Source organism: Cucurbita pepo, chromosome 11, assembly GCF_057944985.1.
Source record: "Cucurbita pepo subsp. pepo isolate OVF chromosome 11, ASM5794498v1, whole genome shotgun sequence".
Taxonomy (NCBI): domain Eukaryota; kingdom Viridiplantae; phylum Streptophyta; class Magnoliopsida; order Cucurbitales; family Cucurbitaceae; genus Cucurbita; species Cucurbita pepo.
Genome location: NC_141808.1, coordinates 17,061,381 through 17,087,740, shown reverse-complemented (window position 1 = coordinate 17,087,740; position 26,360 = coordinate 17,061,381). Strand labels below are relative to the sequence as shown.

General features: G+C 40.7%; 4 protein-coding genes and 1 pseudogene across 6 annotated transcripts; 3 read left to right on the top strand and 2 right to left on the bottom strand.

Moving 5' to 3' along the window:
* Positions 1 to 2,058: 2,058 nt before the first annotated feature.
* Positions 2,059 to 3,756, top strand: ADS1 (MATE efflux family protein). Its single transcript, XM_023691138.2, has one exon. It carries the CDS (start codon positions 2,148 to 2,150, stop codon positions 3,687 to 3,689), a length of 1,542 nt encoding a protein of 513 aa, XP_023546906.1. The 5' UTR covers positions 2,059 to 2,147; the 3' UTR covers positions 3,690 to 3,756.
* A 2,054-nt stretch (positions 3,757 to 5,810) lies between these two features.
* On the top strand, positions 5,811 to 14,267 carry LOC111805175 (hexokinase-1). 2 transcript variants are annotated; one of them, XM_023690103.2, is made up of 12 exons: positions 5,811 to 5,937; positions 6,434 to 6,494; positions 6,592 to 6,685; positions 10,804 to 11,077; positions 11,451 to 11,601; positions 11,685 to 11,867; positions 11,965 to 12,039; positions 12,584 to 12,739; positions 12,812 to 12,910; positions 12,997 to 13,127; positions 13,367 to 13,448; positions 13,541 to 14,267. In XM_023690103.2, the coding sequence occupies exons 1-12, from the start codon at positions 5,834 to 5,836 to the stop codon at positions 13,886 to 13,888; spliced, it is 1,758 nt and encodes a 585-aa protein (XP_023545871.1). In that variant the 5' UTR covers positions 5,811 to 5,833; the 3' UTR covers positions 13,889 to 14,267. The 2 variants fall into 2 exon arrangements, with proteins under 2 accessions (XP_023545871.1, XP_023545870.1); XM_023690102.2 differs by lacking the exons at positions 5,811 to 5,937; positions 6,434 to 6,494; positions 6,592 to 6,685 and adding an exon at positions 10,349 to 10,504 and having other exon boundaries at positions 10,690 to 11,077.
* A 39-nt stretch (positions 14,268 to 14,306) lies between these two features.
* LOC111805176 (6-phosphogluconate dehydrogenase family protein) lies at positions 14,307 to 15,579 on the bottom strand. Its single transcript, XM_023690104.2, has one exon. It carries the CDS (start codon positions 15,422 to 15,424, stop codon positions 14,471 to 14,473), a length of 954 nt encoding a protein of 317 aa, XP_023545872.2. The 5' UTR covers positions 15,425 to 15,579; the 3' UTR covers positions 14,307 to 14,470.
* A 1,277-nt stretch (positions 15,580 to 16,856) lies between these two features.
* On the bottom strand, positions 16,857 to 17,885 carry LOC111806029 (mitochondrial import inner membrane translocase subunit TIM17-2 pseudogene; annotated as a pseudogene).
* Positions 17,886 to 21,358: 3,473 nt separating this feature from the next.
* Positions 21,359 to 26,347, top strand: LOC111804807 (initiator tRNA phosphoribosyl transferase family protein). Of its 2 annotated transcripts, none has more exons than XM_023689601.2 (8): positions 21,359 to 21,716; positions 21,926 to 22,080; positions 22,319 to 23,018; positions 23,108 to 23,208; positions 23,288 to 23,396; positions 23,515 to 23,574; positions 24,458 to 24,664; positions 26,054 to 26,347. In XM_023689601.2, the coding sequence occupies exons 1-7, from the start codon at positions 21,434 to 21,436 to the stop codon at positions 24,616 to 24,618; spliced, it is 1,569 nt and encodes a 522-aa protein (XP_023545369.1). In that variant the 5' UTR covers positions 21,359 to 21,433; the 3' UTR covers positions 24,619 to 24,664; positions 26,054 to 26,347. The 2 variants fall into 2 exon arrangements, with proteins under 2 accessions (XP_023545369.1, XP_023545368.1); XM_023689600.2 differs by having other exon boundaries at positions 26,044 to 26,347.
* The last annotated feature ends 13 nt before the right edge of the window (positions 26,348 to 26,360 follow it).

The following is a 26,360-nucleotide window of genomic DNA, read 5'->3' as shown; positions in this document are numbered from 1 at the left end:
ATTCAAAATAACCCTTTAAAAAATTATTCTAATACAATTTAGTTGACGGGAATCTTTGAATTAGGAAGATAAACGTTAATTATATATCTAGAACAAAGCAAACACGTCAATAATCGAACCTCATTAAAAAAAAAATAAAGTGATTTACTGATATTCTTTATGAACTATGAGTTTGATATCGTTACATCATTTGTTAGTACCAACCAAAATTAGTTAGGTGATCCAAATAGTTGTCCATACACGAACCTGCTACCTAAATGCGAGCAAGTACAGAGAATGGCTAATAAATTACATAATTCAAATACAAATGGGAAAAAGGGATAGAAAAGGGAAAAAATACAAATTACAAGTCAAGAAATTAAGCAAAAGATTAGCGTTTAGGGAAAAATGGCTGTGAATCCCATGGCGCATAAACGGGCAACAAAGTGACGCACCAAGTGCCAAAAACTTGCTTGTCAGAATGCCGTTTAATTTTCTTGGGATTGTGTCACGTGGGTCTCTTTCGGTTCTTTCTTTTGTTAGAACGTTGAACGAAAATCAAGATTATCGTCACATTATTTTTCGTTACCGTCATGTTTTTAAAACTCAAAATTTCAATCCAATTTGGGAACGTCGGCTTTTGAAAAATGAAAAAGAAACCTTACGATTGATCGATCGATTTTAGTTCATTTTATAGTCGATATGAAAACAAGAGACAGGTTGGTTAAATGGGGTCATGAAGTGAAGAGTGGGAGTCTAAGGGCACTAAAAAAGAGATGTCTCCTTGCCTTCCAACTGTTCGATGAAATGCCTGTGAGAAAGTGACGGCCTCTTGGCTATGTGTGCGTCCATCACGCCATTCCATTTTCCCTTTTGAGTGATTCAACTTGGAAACTGTTTATGATAGGATTGGGTTTGGATATATATGAATTGTGGTTATTCCAAATGGGGAATAATGGTTTTGCTTAAATGACTTGTTTTCTTTTTCCTTGGTCAAATATGCATTGGAGACAGCCTTGTTCTGTCCATTTTTGAATGCGTGGGTGACCCCCAACAAGGGTTAATTTTGCAGTCAAGCTTCTAATTCTTTTCATTCTATGGGATGGCTTTTGGTGGTGGTGGCCGTGGCGGCTGCAAGAAAAACCACCAAACTCTTCATGGGTTTTAGTTGCTAGAATTAGACCATAGTTTCTAACATAATTTGACTCATTTTTTTCATTGAAAATGAAAATTTTAAAGCGTTTATATAAATATAGTTTAGCGGGTCTATATTAAATTACTTAAAATACCATATTATAGTTTTTGAGAAGCAAAATATATGAGATCATAAACGTAGATGGTTCGGATATGATAGAACTTCACGACCGCACAAAGTTTGTGAACCAAAAACTTCCACTTCTATTGAGTTCATCTAAAAAGCTATTTTTTCCAATCAAATGAGAGGAAAACAGTCTCTTGGCCCAGAGCCCATCCCCTATCATGGCTTCAACCTAAAGTTCATAAAAAATATACATTTTTTATTTTGTTGCATCTTTCTCCCTAAACATCATGGTCAACTGACTAGTTCAGGGTGAAAAAAAGGAAGAAAAAATGTGGTAAACAGTAAAAAAATAGAATTACCACGTTTGCAGGTGGAAAATGGCAGAGAGGACAGTGTACTTAGAGAAACAAGACAACTTCAAAAACATTCCAATTGTGCTGTTTGATTTTAACCTCAAAGGACACACAACATAAAATTACCGGTCTTAATTTTAAGATTAAAATAAGCTTATCCATTATGATTAAAATGGTCGTTTTTTTTAAATCAATGGAATTTGAATTTTCCATGTCTCTCTCCCGGGGAATTGAACCAATTTGAAGAGACATTTTTTAAAATTTTTAAATAAGGTAAAAAAAAGGGAAAATAAAGAAATAAGGAACAAGTCCGCCATTGCCGACTCGGTCACAGCACAAATACATTCTTTTTAAAGCCTTTGAAAAAGGAATGTGCTGATCTTAAAAAATTTCCCATTTCTCTCTCTCCTCCCTTCTATTAATACCTTATCCCATAGCACCCCATTTCCTCGACTGAGCAAAAGAAAAAAAAAAAAAAAAAAAAAAAAAAAAAAAAAAAAACACACACACACACACACACAAGTACTTCCCTTCATTCCTCTTCATTAATCATCATGTGTGTTTCAATTTCAAATCCTTCCTCTGCCCCTGCAACCAGTTGCCCGCCGCCACCGCCGCCGACATCACCATCGGAATTACTTCAATTTTTTAATGTTTTCCCCAAAAAACAGCCGCCGCCGCAGCAGAAGCAGCAGTTGTTCTCATGTTCGGAGATTGTAACGGAAGCAAAATCTTTGTTCTCATTGGCTTTCCCGATTGCTTTAACGGCACTCATAATCTATTCCCGTTCGATCATTTCCATGCTTTTTCTCGGCCGGCTTGGTGACGTGGAACTCGCCGCCGGTTCACTTGCCATCGCCTTCGCTAATATTACTGGTTACTCTGTTCTCTCTGGTTTGGCTTTAGGAATGGAGCCACTCTGTTCCCAAGCCTTCGGCGCCCACCGTCCGAAGCTCCTCTCTTTAACCCTTCACCGTTCGGTAATTTTTCTTCTTGTGTGTTCAATACCCATTTCTTTACTGTGGGTAAAAATGGCCAAAATCCTCCTCTTCCTCCGTCAAGATCCGACCATCACAGAAATGGCGCAGACCTATTTGGTTTTCTCTCTCCCGGATCTTATCACCAATTCTTTCATTAACCCAATCAGAATTTACCTTCGCGCTCAGGGCATCACCGTCCCGCTCACTTTAGCGTCGCTCGGCGGGGCTCTATGTCACGTGCCGATCAATTTCCTGTTGGTTAGTTATTATAAGTTTGGGGTAGCCGGCGTGGCAGCCTCGGCGGCGGCTACGAATTTGTTAGTGTTGGTTTTTTTGGCGCTGTACGTCGTCGTTTCAGGTGTTCACGCTCCGACGTGGACGACACCGAGCCGGGAATGTTTGACCGGTTGGAAGCCGCTTTTGGAGCTAGCCGCGCCGAGCTGTATATCGGTTTGCTTGGAGTGGTGGTGGTACGAGATTATGATCGTGTTGTGTGGGCTTCTTGTGGACCCCAAAGCAACCGTTGCCTCAATGGGAGTATTGATACAAACGACGTCGTTGATTTATATTTTTCCGTCGTCTCTTGGATTTGCTGTTTCTACACGCGTCGGGAACGAGCTAGGCGGGAGCCGACCACAGAAGGCAAAGCTCTCCGCCGTGGTTGCGGTGTTTATGGCGGCGATGATGGGGTTGGGAGCGACGTCGTTTGCTACGGGGATGAGGAATAAGTGGGCTAGAATGTTCACCGACGACCACGAGATTCTCCGGCTGACATCGGTGGCACTGCCGATTTTGGGACTGTGTGAGCTCGGAAACTGCCCGCAGACAGTCGGATGCGGCGTATTGAGAGGATGCGCGCGGCCGTCTGCAGCGGCGAATATAAACCTCGGCGCGTTTTACGGCGTCGGAATGCCGGTGGCGGTTGGGCTTGCGTTCAGATTAGGGGTTGGGTTTTGCGGGCTTTGGTTGGGCCTCTTGTCGGCCCAAGTTTGTTGTGCTGGGCTCATGTTGTATGTGATTGGAACCACTGACTGGGACTTTCAAGCTTGTAGGTCCCACGTGCTTACGTGTACTGCGGGTGATGAATTACCCTTGATTTCTCCGCCCAACACATAATTCTTCTTAATTTACACCAAATTGTAAACCAATTTAATTTCTCAACTTAAAAATGACCTTTTTTTTTATTATTATTTTCAACCTCTTTAATTTATTAATCTGAAATATCTTCTTTAATTTAATATAAATAAATTTATAATATCCAAATAATGAAGGAAAAATAATAATAATTAAATAAACAAAATAAATTTTTTTCACCCAGCTGGTTAATATTGCTGTTTCTAGGTGGGTCTATCATTTATTTGGAATATTTTATGTTTCCACCCATCAAGCCAACGTGGCAATCAATTCCGTTGATTTCTCCAATTTATGGTATTTTGGAATTGGAATAGACTTTTATTACCAAAAAAAATAATTAAAAAAAGGGTTAAAAATTAAGGGAAATGTCTCCAAAGTTCAGACATGTTTGGTCTATTTCTTTCGTAAGTTTTCTTTCGTTAGACAAAAGACTTGTTGGATGTTCTAATCTTAACGTATGCATAGTAGCACCCATCACCATCACGGACCTATGGTAGCTCATTAAATGCACAAAAAAACATCACGCTTCTGTTTCTTAACTGTATCACTATTTTCACCTCCATTCCCATTATGCCCCTCCTCCTATGGGTACCAAATTTCAATAAGGGTTACAAATTAAATAGTAATATAATATGCTTTTCAGAATTAACACCTTCCACCAAATTAGACGTAGTTAGGTTGGGTTATGTTAGAAATTTTTTTTGAGTCAAAGTTGATGACCCGAGTAATCTAAATCAAGTTCACAACCCAACCTAACCTTCTATTTTTTTGGTTGTGTTGACCTAATCAATAAAATGTCAACTCGTGAACTCATATAGGTCGAGTGCTGGAGCATATACAAACGAACAAGTATGGAGAGAAAGAGAGGGAAGGGAAGAGAAGGAAATGGGGAAGACAAGTTGATTTTAGGGCATCATGTAACCCACATGGTGTCCTTGTGAGTGAACACTCTCACTATTCCTCTTTCCCTCTTTGTTCCCTTATCTTAAACCCTTTCACCTTTTATTTCACTTTCTCCCCTTACATTCCTCTCTCCCTCTCTCCCTCTCTCTCTCTCTCTCTCTCCCATCATGTCATGCTCTACCTATCTTTGTACTATTTAGAGAGAGAAAACTTTGAGACCTCTCTCTCTCTCTCCCTCTCCTAAAAACACATGCACATATATTTGTTGGGAGAGAAAGTGGGTTTTGTCCACCTAACATACAACATTTCCCATTGTATGTACAAACCAAGTTGTAGATCTTCCAAGGAATAAACAACTAAGAATTGGCCCGACCGACGTGAAAATCATCGTGGGTTGGGTTACTGGTGAATAAGAGTCAAACGATTGTCCTATAAGAGTAGTTTTGATCGATTCTAACCTCCATTTAGCTAAATAGAATCTTCACCCTAGCTATAGATAGGTCATCTGGGTTTAGGTCCATAAGCAGTGACAATTGCCCGCATGAAGCGGCTCGCTAGGTTAAGCCACTGCGTGTAAGCCGACAGAAAACTTTAGCCGTGAATTAATTGGAAAGGGAAATGCATGATTAGATGGGAGAAGGGAGCAATTATTATATAGTAAAATTGTCACAAAACGGCCACAATATGTCTCCCTGAGTACCAACTGATGGCTCTCGAAACACATGGCCGTTGTGTAGAAAACATTTATATAATGTTGGGAAGTAGTAGATGGAATAGAACTCGAAACATATTTTTAGAAAAGAAATAGAAACAAAGGGTCACATCTCTTATTTAATGCATTTCCCATTATTCTCTACCACCTCTCACCTCGACACTTAGGGACCTCGGTCCCTCGAACTCGGTTTTATTTGATTAAATTACAAATTTAGTTTATACGTCGTTAAATTTTTTATTTTTGTATTTAATAAAATTAAATATTAATTCTATTAAGCTCATGGATGGTTAAAAGTTTTAGTCCAAGTTTAGGGACTAAATTGTAATTTAACCATTAATGGGTTAGTGGGCTTATTGGGCCTTTTCTTCCTTGATTGGGCATCGGATGGGCCTGATCCATTGTTTTGGGCCTTTGCTTCTAAAGGGTTTGAGGAATGGGCCTGGCCCAATATAATCTTCATGTATTTGTTCGTTAAAACTTTGGCATAGCTCTGATCCACTGGGCTTCTATGGAAATGGAAAGGAGAGTTTCGAAGCCGCGAAATGACCGGGAAATTATGGCGCCTTCGTCGCAGATCAAGCGGCGGAAAATCGATCATACGCCGGCCCGCCGGTAATTCTTGCTTTTCCTTGACGGCCACCGCCGTTGTGTAAATGGATAATCTCTTCTGTGTTCGCTTCAGTTTATTTTTCTTTGTCGTGAGTTGTTAGATGAAACACCAAGGATGTGAGGGTTTTAAATTTTGAAGATTCAGGTTACGACGAAGATGTTAGTTACTGCTGATGGTTTCGTTAGGCTACTGAGTTGACTGGATTGGACTTCTAGATGTTTCAATTGTTGAGATTTCTCAGTTTAGTTGCTGTTAGATAAAGAAATGGAGTTTGTGTTGGATTTGAAGTATTGAATGAAATTATCGATTTAGAGAATTTAATACTGTGTTGTTTTGATATTTTCCTTTTGGATTATAATCTCAACTACTGGATTGGATTGCACCTTCGTAATTGATCTTTTCGACAATGAAATAAAAGATCAAAAGAACAGCGGACTTTAGTATTAGCTGCTTTAATAATTCTGAGTTGAATTCATTCGTAAAACCTCTCTATTGCAGAATTTTATCTTCAGTTGGTGTAGAGAGACAAGGAATTTCAGTCTCAACTAAAGGCTCGACAGTGAGAATTTTTATTTCTTTGGTTTTGCTTTCTTAGTAAACTATCATACTTATTTATCAAGCACTAGATTGCTTATGATGACTTCGAATTTGCACAGTGTCCTGTTGCTAGTGGAAGTGAATTTAGGATCCTACAAGATAAGAGTTCTGCTGTGGCAGAGGCCAAACAAGATTGTTGCACTGGTAATTTTAAAATCCTTGATTCCCCATTTGGAAATTTTCTTTTGCCTGTTATTCCTTCTCCCGCAGAATTGGTTGAGTAGTAGCTTCGAATCTAATACTGGTTCTACCTGATCTTTTAGCTGGTATGCTTTTGTGAGTGTTCGAACTTTTTTGTATGATTGAGATATGATTACTGTATGAGACTTGTGTTCCAAACCTTATCCTATAGAAATGTTCTCTGTTAATATAAGTTTTCCCCGAGTGATTGGATATGGCCATTAGATAATAAAACTTAAAAAAGTTAAATGGAGATAAACTCTTTTTTGAAGCCCGAGTAATTTAGTCTCTATGCTTTAAAATTGTAACAATTTAGTTCCTATTGTGAAAATATTATAAAGATTTAATATAATTTTTACCTCTATAGATTACAGAGCAATTTTTTTCCTAGAGTGATTGAAGTGTTACAAAATCTAGAGTTAAAAGGACTAAATTGTTTCATATTGAAATTTTGAGACCAAATTGTTATAAATAAAGGATCTATTGTTAGAAACTAAATTTAAGGATTGAAGGGCTAATTTTATGGTTTAGAGTCTAAAAAGTGTTTTTCAACCTTTCTGTGTGGTAGACTGTCAAATCATTTAATTCTGATCACTATGATTAGGCATATTCGTCCTACCCATCTCCATGTGTTTGGTTCTTGTGAGTCTACCAATCTAGTATTGACAGGAAAAAGGGTGAACGAACTATTAGGTTTTTTTTAAAAAAAAAATTTCCATCTCAGAATCATTTGAGATGGAAAAGATTGGAGAGTTCGATGCCCAAACAAAGAAACGTGGCCATGTCTTGCTTAACAACTGTTTCTCCAAAAAGGAAAACTACTGTTATGAGAACATGTGTTGTATCAGGAATCTGATTTTTATTTGGATCTATATACTAAGGGAATAACAATCACCTAACTGAGGGGTTGCGTGGTGAAGTCCCCCATCTCTCGAAGGTCCTGAAGAGTTGGCATTTTATAATTTTAGGAAACATTACCTCAATTATTAGGTATAGATATTATATTGCACGTGAATATCATATCAATCTAGAAACTAGCATTGCATTTGAAAATTTGAAATAAGCTAAAGTTTGTATTCAATGACTTTTCTGTGTCTCCTTCAAACAATCTTACTTTTAATAGTGCCTGGCTTTCTTAGGATAGATTAAATTACCTTCTTATAAGTGCAATACCTCATTCCACAAGATTTAGTGAATAAAACTATGTGGAACAAGGTGAGCTTCAACTAAGTTTTGATGGGAGAAGTGTGTTATTTTTTCTAATTTGGAGAAGATACATATTATGGACTAATTCATAGTCATTCACATAGTTAAGGCTCTTCTACTAATTGGTTGAAAAAGGGAAAATGTAATAAAAAATTTGAACTTTCCTTGTGAAGATCAATCAAGTTTACTAGACTGTCAATCATTTTAGTTTTAGAAAACTAACTCTTTAACACTCACATAGGTGGTTCCTATGAAAAACATTGTATATGTTCTTTCATAATAGCTTAATCACTTGTAGAAATCTTTAAAAGCATAGAAAAACCACACTTGCACTATCTCGAAAATTTTAAAGGAAGTGCTCATTGAGACCGGTCTGCCCTTTGAATTTAGATCTTCAGATCTTCTTACGCTCATAATTTTTTAGTTAGGCCTTTTGTAGGCGGATCTACAATTTTTTTTAATTTTTTTTTTTTACCTAATGAAGTCAATTGGGATAATTCCCCTGCAAAATAGTTGTGTGGTTGTTTATCTCTGTCAAAGTAGTTGTGTGGTTGTTTATCTCTGTCTGATATGTCGAGGTTTGCCATTATATACAATCTATTGTAGCCCTTCCAATGGGTGTTTGGCTATCACTCTGCATGCATATTCTAATTTAGGTTCTATTGTGAATCATGATGTTATATACGTTTGTTTGGAAGATTTTCAAGATATAGCTTCACCTCCAAGAAATGAAAATGGAGTCACTTGTAGATTTTGAGTCTTTAGTACTAAATAGTCCATTCGCATTACAAGAACCTTCAAAAACGTCTAATATAATATAGTTCATAATTTCTTGTGTACTTTGAAATATCTTAATATTGTCAATATAACTTTCCTATGGACTTGACTTAGATTGCTGGTATAATGACTTAACTTGCCTCTCTAGTCAACTTTGAGATTTTTACTTCAAGGTGTTTCTCTCTTTATCTTAATATTAATGCGAGCCCTTGTGAGTATAGTAAGGGAAATGAGAAAGAAGCTTTTTTTAACGTCCCAATGAAACTCATTTGAAAAACGAAAAAAAAAAAAAAAAAAAAAAGTCAAAATTCTTAGACACTTTGAAGTGTTTTTCTACTTAACATGTGTGTCAATTTTCATCAAATTTGAACCCTCTTTACAAAACTGTTGAAAAATATTAATCCTAACTTAATTTTTTTATCTAATGCTTCAAATCTCGTGAGGATGATTTTTACGTTCCAATTTAAGTTAGCAATGAAGACTATAGCAACAGTAGAGCTCTTCTTCACCACTTTTGATAAAATAAAAAGGTTTTGTGTTTATCTCATTATCTCTTTAGCGGCCTAACTAAGATACTAAATATGGTCCGGAGAGAAATATCTAGAAATATCTCCTATTTAGAATCTCTTTTTATATATGGATATACAAATACTTTACATAAATACTAAATTTTTATTTTAGCACAACAAATGAGCATGAAAATTTAAAAATCTAAAACAGAAGGTATTTTTATTTAACAGAGGATTCTCACTTTTAATGTCCAATGAAGAGGTTGCGTTTGGGTCTAATGGAAATTTAACATTTAGTGTTGCATGACGGGTAATTGTCTTCCATATTTGCAACTCAATACGTTTTTTCTTTTTTACCTTTTATGGTTGGAATAATTTTTTATTACATGATATCCATTATCCAATAAAAACCAGAGTTATATATTATGATTTAAAATTTAATAATTGATTTTAAAAAATGTTACCTTCACTGTACTTTTGTACCCATCTCTGTTATAACTGGAATATTTACAGGCAGGTAAATCTTCTCTCTTATCTCAATCGATGGGCGGTAGATTCTTGGTAAGGTTCTAGTTCTTGTCAAGATTTTATTTTTAAAATATATTATTTATTTTTAAAAAAATTAATAAATAATTTCGTGTTCCGATAGAATTAAAATATAAATATAGTAATAAATTCATTAATATTTTATGTGAGTGTATATTAGGTAGGGACAGAGATAAAGAATATAATTTCTGTCATCAGTTTTATTTATGGGAAGAAGTCTTTCCCTATTCTCTCTTATTACCTTGTTTATATAAAGATTTGTTTTTTGTCTTGAGATGGGTCTGTAGAAGAATAAATGAGTTTAGTTAAATGAAGAATAAATGAGTAATTATAAATTAGTTAAATGAAGAATAAATGAGTAATTATAAATTAGTTAAATGAAGAATAAATGAGGAATAGAAGAATAAATGAAGTAGAAATAAATGAAACAGTTATAGTTGAAATTATGTTTATGTAATTAAGTCTAGAAGATTTTATTCCATTTTTTTTCCGGCGGATCATTTTAGTCGCAGTTTATCTTTTCCAACGTAACAATTTCTGTAATTTCTTGAAAATAAAATTTCCATTTTTTATTTTTAGGCACGATTCTGTAAGTGGAATCATATTCTTATCTGAAATAAAAAGCACCAAAACTGGAATCTGCACTAAGCTTAATTTTAATATAAAGAAAAGTTTAATCTCTATACACAAAAATATATTCTGAAAAAAAAAAAAAACAAAGGATGTAATTTATCACTAAACCCGCCCGAAAAAGGTAAGAACGACTTCGATTAATCACTATACTAAGTTTCTGTTTAGGTGTTGAAATCACCGAGAAAAAAAAGTCGATTCTGCTGGAAACTCGCTCAAATTCTTTGGGTTTTCTTCAAAATCCCTAATTTCCTTTTTTATTTTTGAATAAATAATACTTCTTCTTCTCCATTTCTACGTGTTTTTCAGTCTCGTTGAAGCTTTTTCATGACTCAAGAACTTGCCTGAACCAGAGAGAGTAGCTTTTGCTCCGCGCCGGACCTTCTCATTGAATTAGAATTTGGGGCGTTTCAGTTAGTTGCCAGATGGGAAAGGTTGCAGTAGGCACGGCGGCGGTGTGTGCAGGTGCGGTTTGCGCGGCTGCGGCGCTAGTGGTGCGCCACCGCGTGAAAAACTCCGGTAAGTGGGCTCGAGCAATGGCCATTCTGAAGGAGTTCGAGGAAAAATGTGGAACCCCTATTGGGAAACTGAGGCAGGTGGCTGATGCCATGGCCGTTGAGATGCACGCTGGCCTCGCTTCCGAAGGTGGTAGCAAACTCAAGATGCTGATTAGCTTCGTCGATAATCTCCCAACCGGGTACTGCAAATTATACTTCATTCTATTCCCTTTTGATTTGCCTTTGAATTTTATTAGATCTGTTTGTTCAAGCCGTTTCATAATAATTAAACCTCTTTTTTTGCTTGAACTAAGAAAATCTATGAACATTTTCCTCATTTCGTTTAGAATTTGTTGTTTTTTAAGCTCATGCAAAGGACTTCATAAGACGATGAAGCGTTTTTCTTTGTTGTTTTGTTTGTATTTGGGGTCTTAATATAATGTTATCTCTCATGTTATTGCTGTCTTTACTGTGATTCAAAGTTTTAATAGAATACTTTGGTTCAAATTTTGAATGGCATATACCACCATGGATGATGTTCTTTTAAAAACGACACTTTCCTTATAAATTTAGAGATGAAAAGGGGCTGTTCTATGCATTGGATCTCGGTGGTACGAACTTTCGAGTGTTACGAGTGCAGTTGGGAGGGAAGGACGGTCGAGTTCTGAAGCAAGAATTCGAGGAGGTTTCGATACCTCCACACTTGATGATTGGGTCTTCAGAAGTTAGTATTCTCCCCTTGAATTTATAGTGTGGATTTGGTTAGGATGGAGCATAAGCTGAAGTATCTGGTGCTGGTTCTGTCAGGCTCTGTTTGATTTTATAGCTCAAGCACTTGCAAAGTTTGTTGCTAAAGAAGGTGAAGGCTTTTGCTTGGCACCGGGTAGGCAAAGGGAACTCGGTTTTACTTTCTCCTTCCCTGTGAGACAAATCTCGATATCATCAGGGGCGCTTATTAAATGGACGAAAGGCTTCAGCATCGAAGACACGGTTAATCCTAATTCCTTGAGCTTTATTCTTTTATGTTGATAGGTAGCCATTTTGCTGTCGTTTCGTCGGCGTTGGATCTTGATTGATACTATTTTAGGTTGGGGAAGACGTCGTCGGTGAATTAACCAAAGCCATGGAAAAATTGAAACTCGACATGCGTGTAACAGCGTTGGTAATTTCCGTGGTTCTTTGTTCCTTTTTCTGATGCTACTGCTCAATGTTCAGTTTTCCAATATAAATGCATAATTTCATATTTCTTGGTGAGACGAGGGTGCATGTAACAGTCCAAGCCCACCGCCACCAGATATTTTCCTTTTTGGGCTGTTCCTTTCAGGTTTTCCCTCAAGATTTTTAAAACGCGTCCTCTAGAGAGAGATTTCCACGCCTTTATAATGAATGCTTTGCCCCAGGCGGTGATCTCGGGAGGGGGGTGGATTGTGAGATCTCACATTGATTTGAGAAAGGAACCAGTGTCAGCGAGGACGTTGTGTCCTGAAGGGGGTGGATTGTGAGATCCCATATCAGTTGGAGAGGGGAACGAAGCATTCTTTATAAAAATGTGGAAACCTCTCCCTAGCAGTAGACACGTTTAAAAACCTCGTGGGGAAGCCCGAAAGGGAAATCCCAAAGAGAACAATATTTACTGGCAGTGGGTGGACTTGAGCTGTTACCGTGCATGCATGTTTTGTGCTGACTTAGTTCTTTCTGAGATATAGGTAAATGACACGATTGGAACATTAGCAGGAGGTCGATTCCATGATAGTGATGTGATTGCTGCTGTGATTTTGGGCACTGGAACGAATGCAGCTTATGTAGAGCGTGCCAATGCGATTCCCAAGTGGCACGGGCTACTTCCGAAATCAGGAGAAATGGTTAGTGAATTGTGAGATTTGTTACAAACCGAAGACGGGTTCATGACTTCATCGATATAAATATTAATGTAGGTAATTAACATGGAATGGGGTAACTTCCGGTCCTCGCATCTGCCACTTACAGAATATGATCAAGAATTGGATGCTGATAGCTTAAACCCTGGAGAACAGGTAAAATCATTCGTAATACAATCTTCATCTCAGCATCATTCAAAGAAATGGTTTTCTTGAACAATCATCTCGATTACTACTCGCAGATTTTCGAGAAGTTGATTTCTGGTATGTACTTGGGAGAAATTGTTCGTAAAGTTTTGATCAAGATGGCTGAAGAAGCGGCGCTCTTCGGAGAAACCGTTCCACCGAAACTGAACATTCCATTTATATTGAGGTATACAATATAGCATCTGGCCATGTTATTAGTGAAAATATAAAATCCATTGTCCATGATCATATTTAGCTGACTCGGGCTAGCCAACTAGTCGATAATGGATACTCGTCCCCATCCCCTCTGTTTCTGACTGATATTGGATTTGAGACTAATTCTTCAAACCTGAAGCTTAAATTTCTTACCTAATAAATGGTTAGATTGTATTATGGGCGTTTAGTTTATGCTCAAAAAAATTGCAGAACTCCTCACATGTCTGCGATGCACCACGATACGTCTCCCGACCTCAAAGTCGTTGGAAGCAAACTGAAGGATATCTTGGAGGTTAGGCATCCAGCCATAAAATCAGTGACTTCAAAAGATCTCTTTGCTTTTGACAAGATTTATTCACTCTTTTCCTTTTGCTTGGCTGCCAGATATCTAATACCTCCTTGAAAACAAGAAAAATCATAGTGGAGCTCTGTGACGTAGTTGCAACACGAGGCGCTCGCCTATCGGCTGCTGCTATCTTAGGAATCCTGAAGAAACTGGGAAGAGACACAGTCGGAAATGGGGAGAAGCGGAGGTCTGTGGTAGCGTTGGATGGAGGGTTGTATGAGCACTACACTAAATTCAGAACCACCATGGAAAGTACACTGAAGGAGCTGCTCGGAGATGAGGTAGCGGGAAACATCGTCATCGAGCATTCGAATGATGGTTCTGGCATCGGAGCTGCACTGCTTGCAGCCTCGCACTCTCAATATCTTGAGGTAGATGAGCCCTAAGGGGGGAAAAAAGATCAAATTCCGGATAGTATATTATGGAGTGGCAGAAGAAGCTTTAGATTTTTGTTGAATTGTCTGCTCTCCTTTGCATGTGTTATCACTTTCTGATGCCTTAGACTCCTCTAGCTCATGAGTTCTCTCATTCCTTTATTTATGGTTATTGAGAGCTTACAAAATTCAGTCGAGTTTCTGGTCGGATGACCCTTTAAAAAGTAGCCAAACGAGGGAGGGTTCAAACTCTGATGCTCTAAGGATCATTTTTCGTGGTTGCTATGCAAATAAAACAGGGCATAAGCATAAGCAATGGGGTTGTATTGCCATTGAATTTGGATGTTTTAACCAAAACATCCCAACAAGTGCCTTATCTTTTTCATTCTTAGCGATGAGTTCTTCGATTTTCAGATGAGATATGTTCGAATTGATATAAAAAGGATAACAAATCTTTATTTGCGCCATTGTCACATTAGGCCAATGTATAGAGTGAAAAAGACCACATTTATCAAATGGTATAACCAAATTCATAAACAGAATCATTAATCACTCGAGGATCAGTGGCCTTTGTGTACCTAATCGGCGGCGTCTTTAAGAAGAACCGCTGCCGCTGCCACCGCCGGCGGCGGATTGAAGTGAAACATTATTCAGCCGTTCCAAGGACAAAATCAGGGCCTGAGTGCCCAAATTCCCCTCCCCATGAGCCTTGAGCGACACATAAAGCTGCTGAGCCAATGCCAATCCAGGAAGGGCGAGCCCCATATTCTGACATTCCTTCAAGCAAATTCCTAAATCCTTCACGAAATGGTTCACGAAAAACCCAGGTTCAAAATCCCTCTGCAAAATCCTACTCCCATACAAATCCAGCGATTTTGATCCTGCTGCCCCTGTGGATATGGCGTTCAAGAACAAACTCACATCAAGCCCTGCTTTGTGAGCGTAAATCATCCCTTCCACTAGCCCCACCATTGTTGAAGCTATGGTGATCTGATTCGCCAGCTTCGCAAATTGCCCTTTCCCACTCTCCCCCATGTAATTCACTTTCCCCAACAAGGAGAATAATGGGTTCAATCGCTGGACTTCGCCTTCGTTACCGCCGGCAAAGATCGCCAGAGAAGCGTTCTTTGCGCCGCGATCGCCGCCCGAAACCGGAGCGTCAACTGCCTTGCAGCCCTTGGCGGCAGCGGCCGCGGCGATTTCAGAAGCGAGTGAGGGTTCGGAAGTGGTCATATCTACGAGGACGCCGCCGGGGCGGAGGCCGGCTAGGGCGCCGGAGGTGGGGTCGAGGAGGACGGAGCGGACGTCGGAGGGGTAACCGACAATGGAGAAAACGACGTCGGATTGGGCGGCGACGGCGAGAGGGGAAGAGGCCAAATTGGCGCCTAAATCGAGAAGGGGTTGGGCTTTCGAGATTGTGCGATTAAAGACGGTGAGTTTGAAGCCGGCTTTGATGATGTGAGAGCACATGGAGCAGCCCATAACGCCGGTGCCGATCCAGCCGACGCGAGTGGTTGAGGGGCTGACGATGTCGCCGGAAGTGGTCATTGTGCGGCGGAGGTAAGGGAGGAAGGGAAGGGAAGGGATAGGGTGGGGTTTAGTTTGTGGGATTGAGTGTATAGGGATCGAAGAGAGATTTGCAGTGGCATCTCTATAATTCTTTTTCCCCTTTTAATCCATCTGAGGAACTTCCCCCTTTTCTTTCATTTTTGGGACAAATTAATTAAATTAAACTTTTTAAAAAATATAACATGTATAACTAAAAGTTTATATAATTTTAAAATTTAAGACATACCAAATGAAAATAAATAAGGTAATATTTCCGAATCAATTTTAAAAGTATTTTCAAGAATCATATTCTTAAGCATCTTGTTCTCGAGCATCCTAAACAAAACTTTAAACCACACAAACACTTAAACCACACAAACACAAAGGCCTATCGACATCATTTTGCTTTTGACTTTTCTCTATTGTTATAACCTTAGATTTATTAACTCCTACAACCTCGCATCTCATCGTTATTAACCATTTTTATGGGTCTTTCGAAATTTCTTTCCTCGAACAATGATCACCAAACCTCATTCTCTAGTAACGTTACGAAAAAATGGGTCTAGGGTAACCATTTTGATTCTAAATCTAAACTCTCTAATTCAAATACCTGGTGACAGTAAGCTGTTATATGCCTCCCCCTGACAGAGAAAACTCAGTGTCATTATGTTCGTGTTAGTTTAAGAGAGAAAAATCAAGCAGCAACACCACCTGAATATATGAAACAGCAGAACATTTACATTACCAAAATTGAGCTGTTAGAACAAGAATGAAATTTGAACAAAATTTAAGCACTAACAGAACAGAATATGAACATGAAAACTGTAAAACCAGAGATCCAACACCAACATATTGAAGCCATCTATGATGCCAGAACATGGAGCAGGAAATTCTAAGTATCTGGCACTTTAGTATAGCTCATTCATGTACATTGAACAGGTCCATAATTATCAAAATCAAACACAACTTGTGTTGTTCAAGGGAAGCACTTTACCAAATGAAACAGAAATGGTATGCTTAGAATCACTTTTTAAGTGCATATATATGTTCACTTGGAAAGTCAATGCCAGAATAGATCATATGATGAAAGACTCTACAGAACAAAGTCAAAGCAAGCAAGCCAAAAAAGATCCTGATGAAAGACTCCACAGAACAAAATCGATGGGTGAAGAAATGTAAGAAAACAAAACTCGAGTATAACTCAACTGATTTGGGCATGTACTATTGACTAAGATGTCTAGGTTGAGCTAAAAAGATCTCAGAGAACCGAAAAATTCAACTAAGCAACTTCTCCAACCAATTGTCACCTCAAACTTGGAAGCCAAGCACCTCCTCCAGCTAAAGAACAGAGAGGAATTGGAGTTGAACTAGAACTACAGGATCCTAACAACCAAAGCCTATTTATAATCATGACTAGAAAAGATGGATCAAATCCATAAAAAGGTAATTTATTTACAACAGAAAATAATGTCAATGATGTAGCCTAAACTTATTGTACAATTCAGCGTAACCTGAATGATAATTTGAAAACTTTGGAACTTCAGCCGACTGCACGATATTTCATTAATTAGAAGCAAACCTATAACACACGCCATACGTTCTACAATAGAATTCATGGTCTACTTATCTCAAACCTTAAAACCCAGATAACAAATTTTACTTGTACTCAAAATTTGGCACAGGCGGTGCATCAAAGCTCTCCAAAATTGTTGTTTCGCTTCCTCCACCCGACACTTCAGATTCCTTCTTCTTGCCTCCACCAAACCAACCTCCGAACCACGAGCCACTACCAGAATCTGAAGGAGACGACGACGGAGAAGAAGAAATACCTGCCAATTCCGCTTGTGGTAGAGACATGGAAGGAGCACGGCCAGGTAATTGGCCTGTAGGATACCCAGGTACACCACCCATACCAGCAGGCTCTTCAATCACAACAGGCATATTCTGTTGCTGGCTGAGGACTTTGTTTAGCATAATCCCAGCTCCTTCAATCAAAGCCAACAAAACGCCGCCGAAAACTGCCGAACGAGCTGCCGATGCAGGTCCCTGTCGCATCTGAAGAAAACCGCCGGTAGCGGCACCGGCGATGATCGAGTTCCATGGATCCTCCTTCTGGCGGACATAGACCATGGTGCAATCGAAAGCAGAGAATAAGCCACCCCAAACGGCGAAGCTCCCGCCGACACGCGGCGCATTCATCCGGACGGCCTGAGAGCCGCCGATAATCCTGGATCCTTTGGGAGAATTGTAGAGACCTTTGATGAAGTGAAAGGCTGAGCCACCTACGGCTCCCATACCGAAAGCGCCGCCGATATCGTCGAGGATGCGATCGGGGCAAGGTTCCCTTGAGGTTTCTGGCGTTCCCATGGTGTCGATCTGATCAGTCTAGGGTTTTTCTCTGGCTTCTGCGTTCAGCTGCCACCGCCAAAACTCTAGCGTAGGTTTTGAAAGGAGTTTTAAAGCAAGTGTTTTAACGATATATATAAGTTTTTATTTAAGAAAATAAAATAATAAATAATAATTGTTTTTAATACAAATATTAATTAGTTAATATAAAAATAAAATATAGTTTCGGCTCGGGCCTACGTTTCTTCACCGACATGGACCAATTTAGGCTCAAGCCTGAACTTTTGATCGGGCCAGAGATTCTTCATGGGCTAGGGAATGCCTCGGCCTGGGCCTGAGATTCCTCACTGACTTGGGCCCATTTTGGCTTGGGCCTCAGTTTCTACATCGGCATAGACCTGATTCGGCTCGGACCTCAGATTCTTCATTGATTTAAGCCTGATTCCGCTCCGGCCTCGGGTTCTTCATGATTTGGGCCAATTTAGCCCGGGCTTGATATTCTATATGGACATGGGCCTCAGTTTCTTGATAAACTTGGGCCTGCTTTCATTCCGAACTCAATTTCCTCATCGATTCGGACCTGAGATTCCTCATCTGCTTGGGCGTTTCGGCTCCGGCCTGAACTTTGGCACGGGCCTCAGTTTCTTCATCAGCATGGGCCTGATTTGGTATGGCCATTCATCGACATGGGCCTGTTTTGGCTCGGGCCTGAACTTCTTCATCGGTTTGGGCCCTAGAACGGGCCTGGGATTCTTCATCGACATAAGCTTGCTTTGGATTGGGCCTATTTTGCCAGGCCCTGGGCTTTTTCATCGGCATGAGCCCTAACTCGGGCCTGAGTATCCTCATCGACATTGGGCCAGTTTTCAATTGGGCCTATTTTTATTAGAGCCTGAGCTTCTTCATCGGCATGGGCCCAGAATCGGGCCTGAGTTTCTTCATCAACTTGGGCCTGCATTCGATTGGGCCTGTTTTAGATTGGGCCTATTTTTCTAGGCCATGGCTTCTTCGACGGCATGGGCTGTGACTCGGACCTGGGTTTCTTCATCGACATGGGCCTGTTTTCGATTGGGCCTACTTTTTCAAGGCACTGGGCGTCTCTTCATCGACTTGGGCCTGCTTTCGATTGGGCCTAGGGCCTGAGCATCATCATCGGCATGGCCTCACTCGGGCCTGAGTTTCTTCTTCGACATGGGCCTGTTTTAGATTGGGCCTAATTTTCTAGGCACTAGGCTTTTACATCGGCATGGGCCCGCTCGGGCCTGAGTTTCTATTGGGCCTATTTTGCTAGGGCCTGAGCTTCTTCATCGGCATGGGCCGTGACTCGGGCCTTGGTTTCTTCATCGACTTTTGCCTGTTCTGGATTGGGCCTATTTTTCTAGAGACTGGGCTTATCAGCATGGGCCACGACTCGGGCCTGAGTTCCTTCATCGACTTAAGCTTGTTTTCGATTGGGCCTAGGGCCTGAGCATCAATATCGGCATGGGCCTGCCTCGGGCCTAAGTTTCTTCATCGACTTGGGCCCTTCTTATATTGGGCCTATTTCACGGGCCTGGGCTTCTTCATCGGCATGGGCCCTAACTCGGGCCTGCGTTTCTCCATCGCTTGGGCCTTTTTTCGATTGGGCCTAGTTTTTCTAGGGCCTGCGTTTCTTCGTCGGTATGGGCCGTGACTCCGGCCTGAGTTTCTTCATCGACTTGGGCCTATTTTTTCTAGGGACTGGGCTACCTCAACGGCATGGGCCTTGACTCGGGCCTGAGATTCTTTATCGAGTTGGGCCTGTTTTTCTTTTCCCTGGGCTTCTCCATCGGCATGGGCCCTGACTCGGGCTTAAGTTTCTTCACCGACTTGAGCCTGTTTTCGATTGGGCCTATATTTCTAGGCCTTGAGCCGTATCAACGGCACGGGCCGTCACTCGGGCCTGAGTTTCTTCATCGAGTTGGGCCTGTTTTCCATTGGGCTTATTTTTTCTAGGGACTGGGCTTCTTCAACGACATGGCCCGTCACTCGGGCCTGAGTTTCTTCATTTAGTTGGGCCTTTTATAGATTGGGCCTATTTTTCAAGGCCCTGGGGCTTCTTCATCGTCATGGGCCCTAACTCGGGCCTTTGGGCCTTTCTTCGTTTGGGCCTATTTTTTGCTGGGGCCTGCGCTTCTTCATTGACATGGGCCTCGACTCGGGCCTAAGTTTCTTCATCGACTTGGGCCTTTTTACGATTGGGCCTATTTTTGCTGCGTCTGAGCCTTATTATCGGCATGGGCCGTAACTCGGGCCTGGGTTTCTTCATCGACTTGGGCCTGCTTTCGGTTGGGCTTATTTTTCTAGGCCCTGGGCTTCATCAACGTGCACGGGCCGTGACTCGGGCCTGAGTTTCTTCATCGACTTGGTCCTGTTTTAGATTGGCCCTTTTCTTAGGCCCTGGGCTTCTTCTCGGTATGGGCCTTGACTCGGGCCTTTGGGCTTATTTTCGATTGGGCCTGTTTTTGCTAGGGCCTGACTTCTTCAGCGGCATGGGCCCTGACTCGGGCCTATGTTTCTTCATCGGCTTGGGCCTTTTTACGATTGGACCTATTTTTGCTTCTCCTGCGCTTCATTATCAGCATGGGCCGTGACTCGGGCATGGGTTTCTTCATCGACTTGGGCGTGTTTTCGATTGGGCCTATTTTCCAAGGTCCTGGGCTTCTTCATCGGCATGGGCCCTGTCTCGGGCCTGAGTTACTCCGATGACTTGGGCCTTTTCGAGTGGGCCTATTTTTCTAGGGCCTGGGCTTCTTGATCAGCATGGTCCTGACTCGGGCCTGAGTTTCTTCACCGTCTTGGGTCTGTTTTCCATTGGGCCTATTTTTCTAGGTCTCGTGCTTCTTCATCGGCATGGGCCCTTATCGGGCCTGAGTTTCTTGTTCGACTTGGGCCTCTTTTCGATTGGGCCAATTTTTGCTAGGGCCTGAGCTTATTCATCGGCATGGGCCCTATCATCATCGGCATGAGCTCTGACTCGGGCCTGAGTTTCTTGTTCGACTTGGGCCTGTTTTCGATTGGGCCTATTTTTTCTACGGCCTGAGCATCAACATTGGCATGGGCCCTGACTCGGGCTTGAGCCGGTTTCGGCTGGGTACTGAGTTTCTTCATCGACATGGATCTGTATTGTCTCGGACCTGATATTCTTCATCGGCTTGGGCTTGTTTTGGCTCGGGCCTCTGTTTCTTCATCGAATTAGGCATGAGATCAGGCTTGGGCCTGTTTTGGCTCGTTCCTCATTTTGGGCCTGTTTTGGATCGGGCCTGAAATTCTTTATGGGCTTGGGCATGTTTTTACTCGGACCTGAGCTTCTTCATTCATCGGATTTTGGCAGTTTTGGCTTGGGCCCGTGTTTCTTTATCGGCTTGGGTATGTTTTCTTCGGCTTGGTCTTGTTTTTACTTGGGCCTGAGTTTTTCCATCGGCTTGGACATGTTTGGTTGGGGGCTTAAGTACTCCCGGCTTGGGCTTAAGTTACGGCTCAGGCCTAACTTCTCCTGTGGCTTTGACCTGAGTTTCCACATCGACTTGAGCTTTGCTTTCGGCTTGCTCCTAAATAAGTTTTGGCGCCAGTAGTACAACGTTGAGCTGCAAAACTCTCATCTTCCGACGACGACGCTCTTCACTGCCATTGCTTGATTCGTCCATGGAGGACGGCGCGAATCTGAGCATATACAAGGCCGTCAGAAGCATAAAACGCAGGGATAATACTCTCTACAACGCTCTCAGGTCAATCTACGAGGACTCTATCTTTGTCGGCGAGATCGCCCAGCTATGGCCGGAGCTTCCTCTTTTAGCAAATCTCCGTTGCGGCCTTTGGTACTCGCCGAAGTTTCACTCCAATTGTTACTTCAAGTCCACCGACGGCCACAACAACAACTGGTCTTTCAATACTTCCCGCCTTAATCTTCACGTCGCGCAATTGGCTGGTACATCCTCTCTTTTCCCCTTTCTGTTTTTCCTTTATTTTCCTAGCCATTAAGGTACAAAATTGACAGAGGGCGGAATTTCGGCATCGGCTTCTTAATTTTGTCCACTTTGAATGTTTGTAATGAAGACTCGATGCATGCGTTTGGCGACATGTTTACATTTCAGAAGTGTTTATGTGATTCGCTTCTTTGTTTGATGGGTAGGACAGGACAGAAGGGAGGGTGTATTATAGTTGATTCCACTCGAAGAGGGAAGCGCTTTCCTGATAGTATGTCCAAAACAATACCCATTTGGACTTGTGTTTTGAATCGGTCTATAAGCAAACATTTAAACAAAATCCATGGCAGTTCGTTGGAACAAGGGGTGAGTGTTTTCTGTTCTTTTTTCTGCTTGTTATCGTTTGGCAGCCTATGATTCTGTGCAAGTCTAGATCAAGTCCCTCTCTGTCGGGTATAAGTCTAAAAGTAAAAACCGATGAAATTGATTGAAACAAGTCTGTTTGATAGTTTGGACTTCAAAAAATTGGTTCGTATATCAGTTTTTTTCTTCTCTTTTGTGTGTTCATCTTAAACTGGCTCGCTTATCACGTCTCTTGGAACAGGAGCCTTCCACTTCTGACGTGCTCACTGAAAATGGAAGGGAAGCTGCTGTTAACTGGGACTGTTCCTTGCATCTTCCCCTATGGGTTTCTCAAACCGAGAAAGCTGCTATTGAGGAACGCCTTGAAGAATGGACAAAGCAGTTAGATGACTGTGGAGCTGATATTGCCACACTAGCATCAATCTTGAGAAAGCCATTGCGCCCCTTGTGGATTTCACAGAGATCAGTTATTTGGTTAAATGAAGTACCAGATCACGATTCCTGGGATTTCACCCCCATTATACTTGTTTCGGCTTCGTTATCTACTGGTGTGGTTCAACAAAGGACCACCACAGAGTTTAGCTGGAACTACATTTCGGGAGCGGGAGACGATGAAGAAAGTTGGGCAAGAGGCCTATCTCCTAATCTATTTTGGAATCACGCACATGATCTTATGAGCTCTGGACCTGATGTCTGTAATCAGAAGGTAGCTGAAATCGTTGAAAAGGACAGAGTTTATCGAGCTCTAAGGGGGAACGATGCGCCTCAGATCAGTGTTAAATCTCAGAAGGTGGGCGGATCGTCAACTCAAGTCCCATCTATCGAGCAAATGTTATCTTTAGATTTATCTGATACTGAGCTAGATGCAAAATCTTCTGATGGAAATTGTGCATTATCGTGGCTTGGTTCAACTAGCCTTGCAGTAGGCTCATCTCAACATGGTATTTCCTGTGGTTCAGCTTTCAAGAATTGCATTATTGTCTCTTGACTTTGCTCATCTTTTGATTACTTTTGTTTTTCGTGCGTGCAGCTGTGACTGCGTGCGATGTTGATTGCATCTTAAATTGTGATAAAGAATCGCTATCTGTTTGCCTTCCGATTGCTGATGCATATCTTCATCTACCTATGGCTGTGAGTATGAGAAAATAATAGTGTAAACCTTCTTGGTATGCACACCAATTCAACTTGTTTAACAGCTTCTGCTTTTCAGATGTCAAAACTGGATCGCTTTTCCCTGTCAAGAAGCCTTCCTGCTGCAGTAGATTTTGCGAAGTCGAATCTTAGTGAAGGGAAAAGACTTCTAGTTTGCTGTAGCAATGGTGAGAACTCCCTTTATTTTCCTACAAATATGATAAATTCACCTATTTGAGATGAAAATGTTAGTTCAACATTTCTGATACTTCTGCTAAGCAATCTCTTTCGTTCGTTTACGTGCAGGAGAAGATATTAGCGTATGTGTTTGCTTGGCAATACTGACTTCTTTATTCGACGACAAAGGTACTTCGACCGAATGTGTTTCTTCTGAACTTTCTTAAAGTACACCAATATATTCATTGTGTGAGCATAAGTTTTCATGTATTTGCTTTTGGTTTTTCCGAAAGGCCTCATACGAATGGAGATAGTATTCCTTATAAACCCATGATCATTCCCTTAATTAGCTGATGTGGGACTCCCCACCAACAATCCTTCCCTCGAACAAAATATACCATAGAGCCTCCCCTAAGGCCTACGAAGCCCTCGAATAGCCTTCCCTTAATTGAGGCTGGACTCCTTTCTCTAGAGCCCTCGAACAAAGTACACCCTTTGAGTCACTTTTTTACTACACCTTCGAGACTTACAACTTCTTTGTTCGACATTTGATGATTTTATTGACATAGCTAAGTTAATGGCATGGCTTTGATACCATGTTAGGAATCACGAATCTCCACAATAGTATGATATTGTCCACTTTGAGCGTAAGCTCTCATGGCTTTGTTTTTTGTTTCCCCAAAAGGCCTCATACCAATGGAGATAGTATTCCTTATAAACATATGATCATTCCTTTAATTAGCCAATGTGGGACTCCCCACCAACAATCCTCAACAATTTGGATACTTTGCGATAGATGGGTATTTTCCTTCGGCAAATGAGTTTCTTTAGTAAAATTTTAATCGAAAAGTGAACGAAGTGAAGTCAAAGAGGGTGTAAGGATTGTATCAAAGTCGAATTTCCTTAAGCTACCAAGTAGAATGTGTTGAATTAATGTGTGAAATGTTTTTCGCACTTGAGAAGAGCAACTATCTCCCTACTTGTATGCACAAAGGGTAGAATCTTATTCCCAATAGAAGAATATGTTGCTTTCATGTATTTGATCATTAGTAACTGTGTTGAATCACATCAGGAACTTTTGATGGCGGGAAATCTTTCAACAAGACGCGCATAACGAAATCGGATATGAGAAGACGACTCGTATACATCTGTAAATTTGCAACAAATGCAAGGCCTTCCAGAGGAAATTTGAGGCAGGTTTTCAATTTTCTAAGTGGGGGAAGAACTGATTAACCATCCCTTTGTTGCTGTTAACAGAGAAGCTGCTTCAACATCACAGGTTTTTCTTCTTACTTATTATTATTGCTTTTCTTTTACTATCTTCTGCCTCTTGGACTGTCAATGAGGCCAAGATCCCCGATGTTGCGAAGATATTGCTTTGCCTTTGCCTTCTTTTTTAACGAATGATTTTAGAGATTCTTATTTATTTTTTAAAAAAATTAAGCCAACCCCTTGTGTAGAATTTCGTTTATTATGCATCCCATTTTAGAGAATGTTAAAGAGTACGAAAATGTAACTCAAGCCCACCGCTAACTAATATTGTCCGCTTTGATCTGTTGCGTAGTTGTCATCATATCCCCCTACCCAAGGTTATATATGCTAAGTCGTTGTTATCTCTCTCTTGCTTGCTTATATAACGTCTCTTTCAAAAATCTCTCTCTACCCTCGTTTTCTAAAACTTCTTTTAAAACCAAGGCTCGATCATACGTCGCCTGGTCGTAGGCGACGCAAGAACAAATTGGCTTAGCTCACTTGTCATTGGAAAGTCTTGACACAATCGCACTTTTGAAGGCAGCGGACTAGCGATTGTGCGGCACTCACTTTCCAACGACAAGTGAGCTAAGCCAATTTGTTCTTGCGTCGCCTACGGCCAGGCGACGTATGATCGAGCCTCGGTTTTAAAAGAAGGTTTTAGAAAACGAGGGTAGAGAAAGATTTTTGAAAGAGACGTTATATAAGCAAGCAAGAGAGAGATAACAACGGCTTAGCATATATAACCTTGCGTAGGGAGAAATTGACTAGCCTCATAATTTTAAAACGCATATATTAGGAAGAGGTTTCCACACCCTTATAAAGAATGTTTCGTTTCCTTCTCCAACCGACGTGGGATCTCACAATCCACCCCCCTTAGAGGCCAACGTCCTCGTTGGCACACCGCCCAGCATCTGGCTCTAACACCATTTGTAACAGCCTAAACCCACCAGTAGATATTGTCCTCTTTGGGCTTTCCCTTTTAGGCTTCCCTTCAAGATTTTAAAAGACATCGGCTAGTGAGAGGTTTCTACACCCTTATAAGGGATGCGTTGTTCCCCTCTTCAACCGAGGTTAAAAGTCTATGAAAATCGTGGTTAAAAGTGCAAATTAGACATTGAGTTGGTTTTAAATGATTAAAAATATGTTTCGAATGATCTTTGAACTTGCCAAAAAGTGATTTTCTCCCGACATTTCTTTAGTTAAATGACTGTTGACCTGATAAACTGTCAGTGTTTAAATAAACTGCTGTCTTTTTCTGTTACCCAATTTTTGGTTATCATTCTTAATAAAAGTTGGGGGGAAATAAAGTACATAGGAAAACAAGATGTTTTTACTTGATATAATATAAAGTATTTATTTTTTCCTTAATGTGTATAGCTAAACTTATTGAATCTATCTCACTAGGGACGAACAGCACGCTCAGAGGGCCCAGCTTGTCGCATCATCTGATTAATAATAAGAGCATAAGGATAATATTAGCTGCTATATGTATATATATAGAAATAGATGTATGTTTAGATAGATAGATAGAGAGACCTGGAAGTACTGCTCGAATTTACGACGTAAGATAGTGTATTCATTATGTATCCGTCTTACAGCAGCCTTAACCCTATCATCAAATAAGAACATGTTAGGGCGTGCTCGAGGTTCCGGGAAGATTTGAACCTTGTACTTTGTGCATTTCAATTTTAGTACATTTTGAGATTGATCTAGAAGGTAAA

Bases quoted from the DNA above. Each gene is read 5' to 3' on its own strand.
- ADS1 (XM_023691138.2), top strand. From the start codon at position 2,148: ATGTGTGTTTCAATTTCAAATCCTTCCTCTGCCCCTGCAACCAGTTGC.
- LOC111805175 (XM_023690103.2), top strand. From the start codon at position 5,834: ATGGAAATGGAAAGGAGAGTTTCGAAGCCGCGAAATGACCGGGAAATT. The intron at 5,938-6,433 runs GTAATTCTTGCT...TCTCTATTGCAG, and splicing joins GATCATACGCCGGCCCGCCG to AATTTTATCTTCAGTTGGTG. The intron at 11,078-11,450 runs GTACTGCAAATT...TTATAAATTTAG, and splicing joins GTCGATAATCTCCCAACCGG to AGATGAAAAGGGGCTGTTCT.
- LOC111805176 (XM_023690104.2), bottom strand. From the start codon at position 15,424: ATGACCACTTCCGGCGACATCGTCAGCCCCTCAACCACTCGCGTCGGC.
- LOC111804807 (XM_023689601.2), top strand. From the start codon at position 21,434: ATGGAGGACGGCGCGAATCTGAGCATATACAAGGCCGTCAGAAGCATA. The intron at 21,717-21,925 runs GTACATCCTCTC...TGGGTAGGACAG, and splicing joins TCACGTCGCGCAATTGGCTG to GACAGAAGGGAGGGTGTATT. The intron at 23,397-23,514 runs GTGAGAACTCCC...GTTTACGTGCAG, and splicing joins TCTAGTTTGCTGTAGCAATG to GAGAAGATATTAGCGTATGT.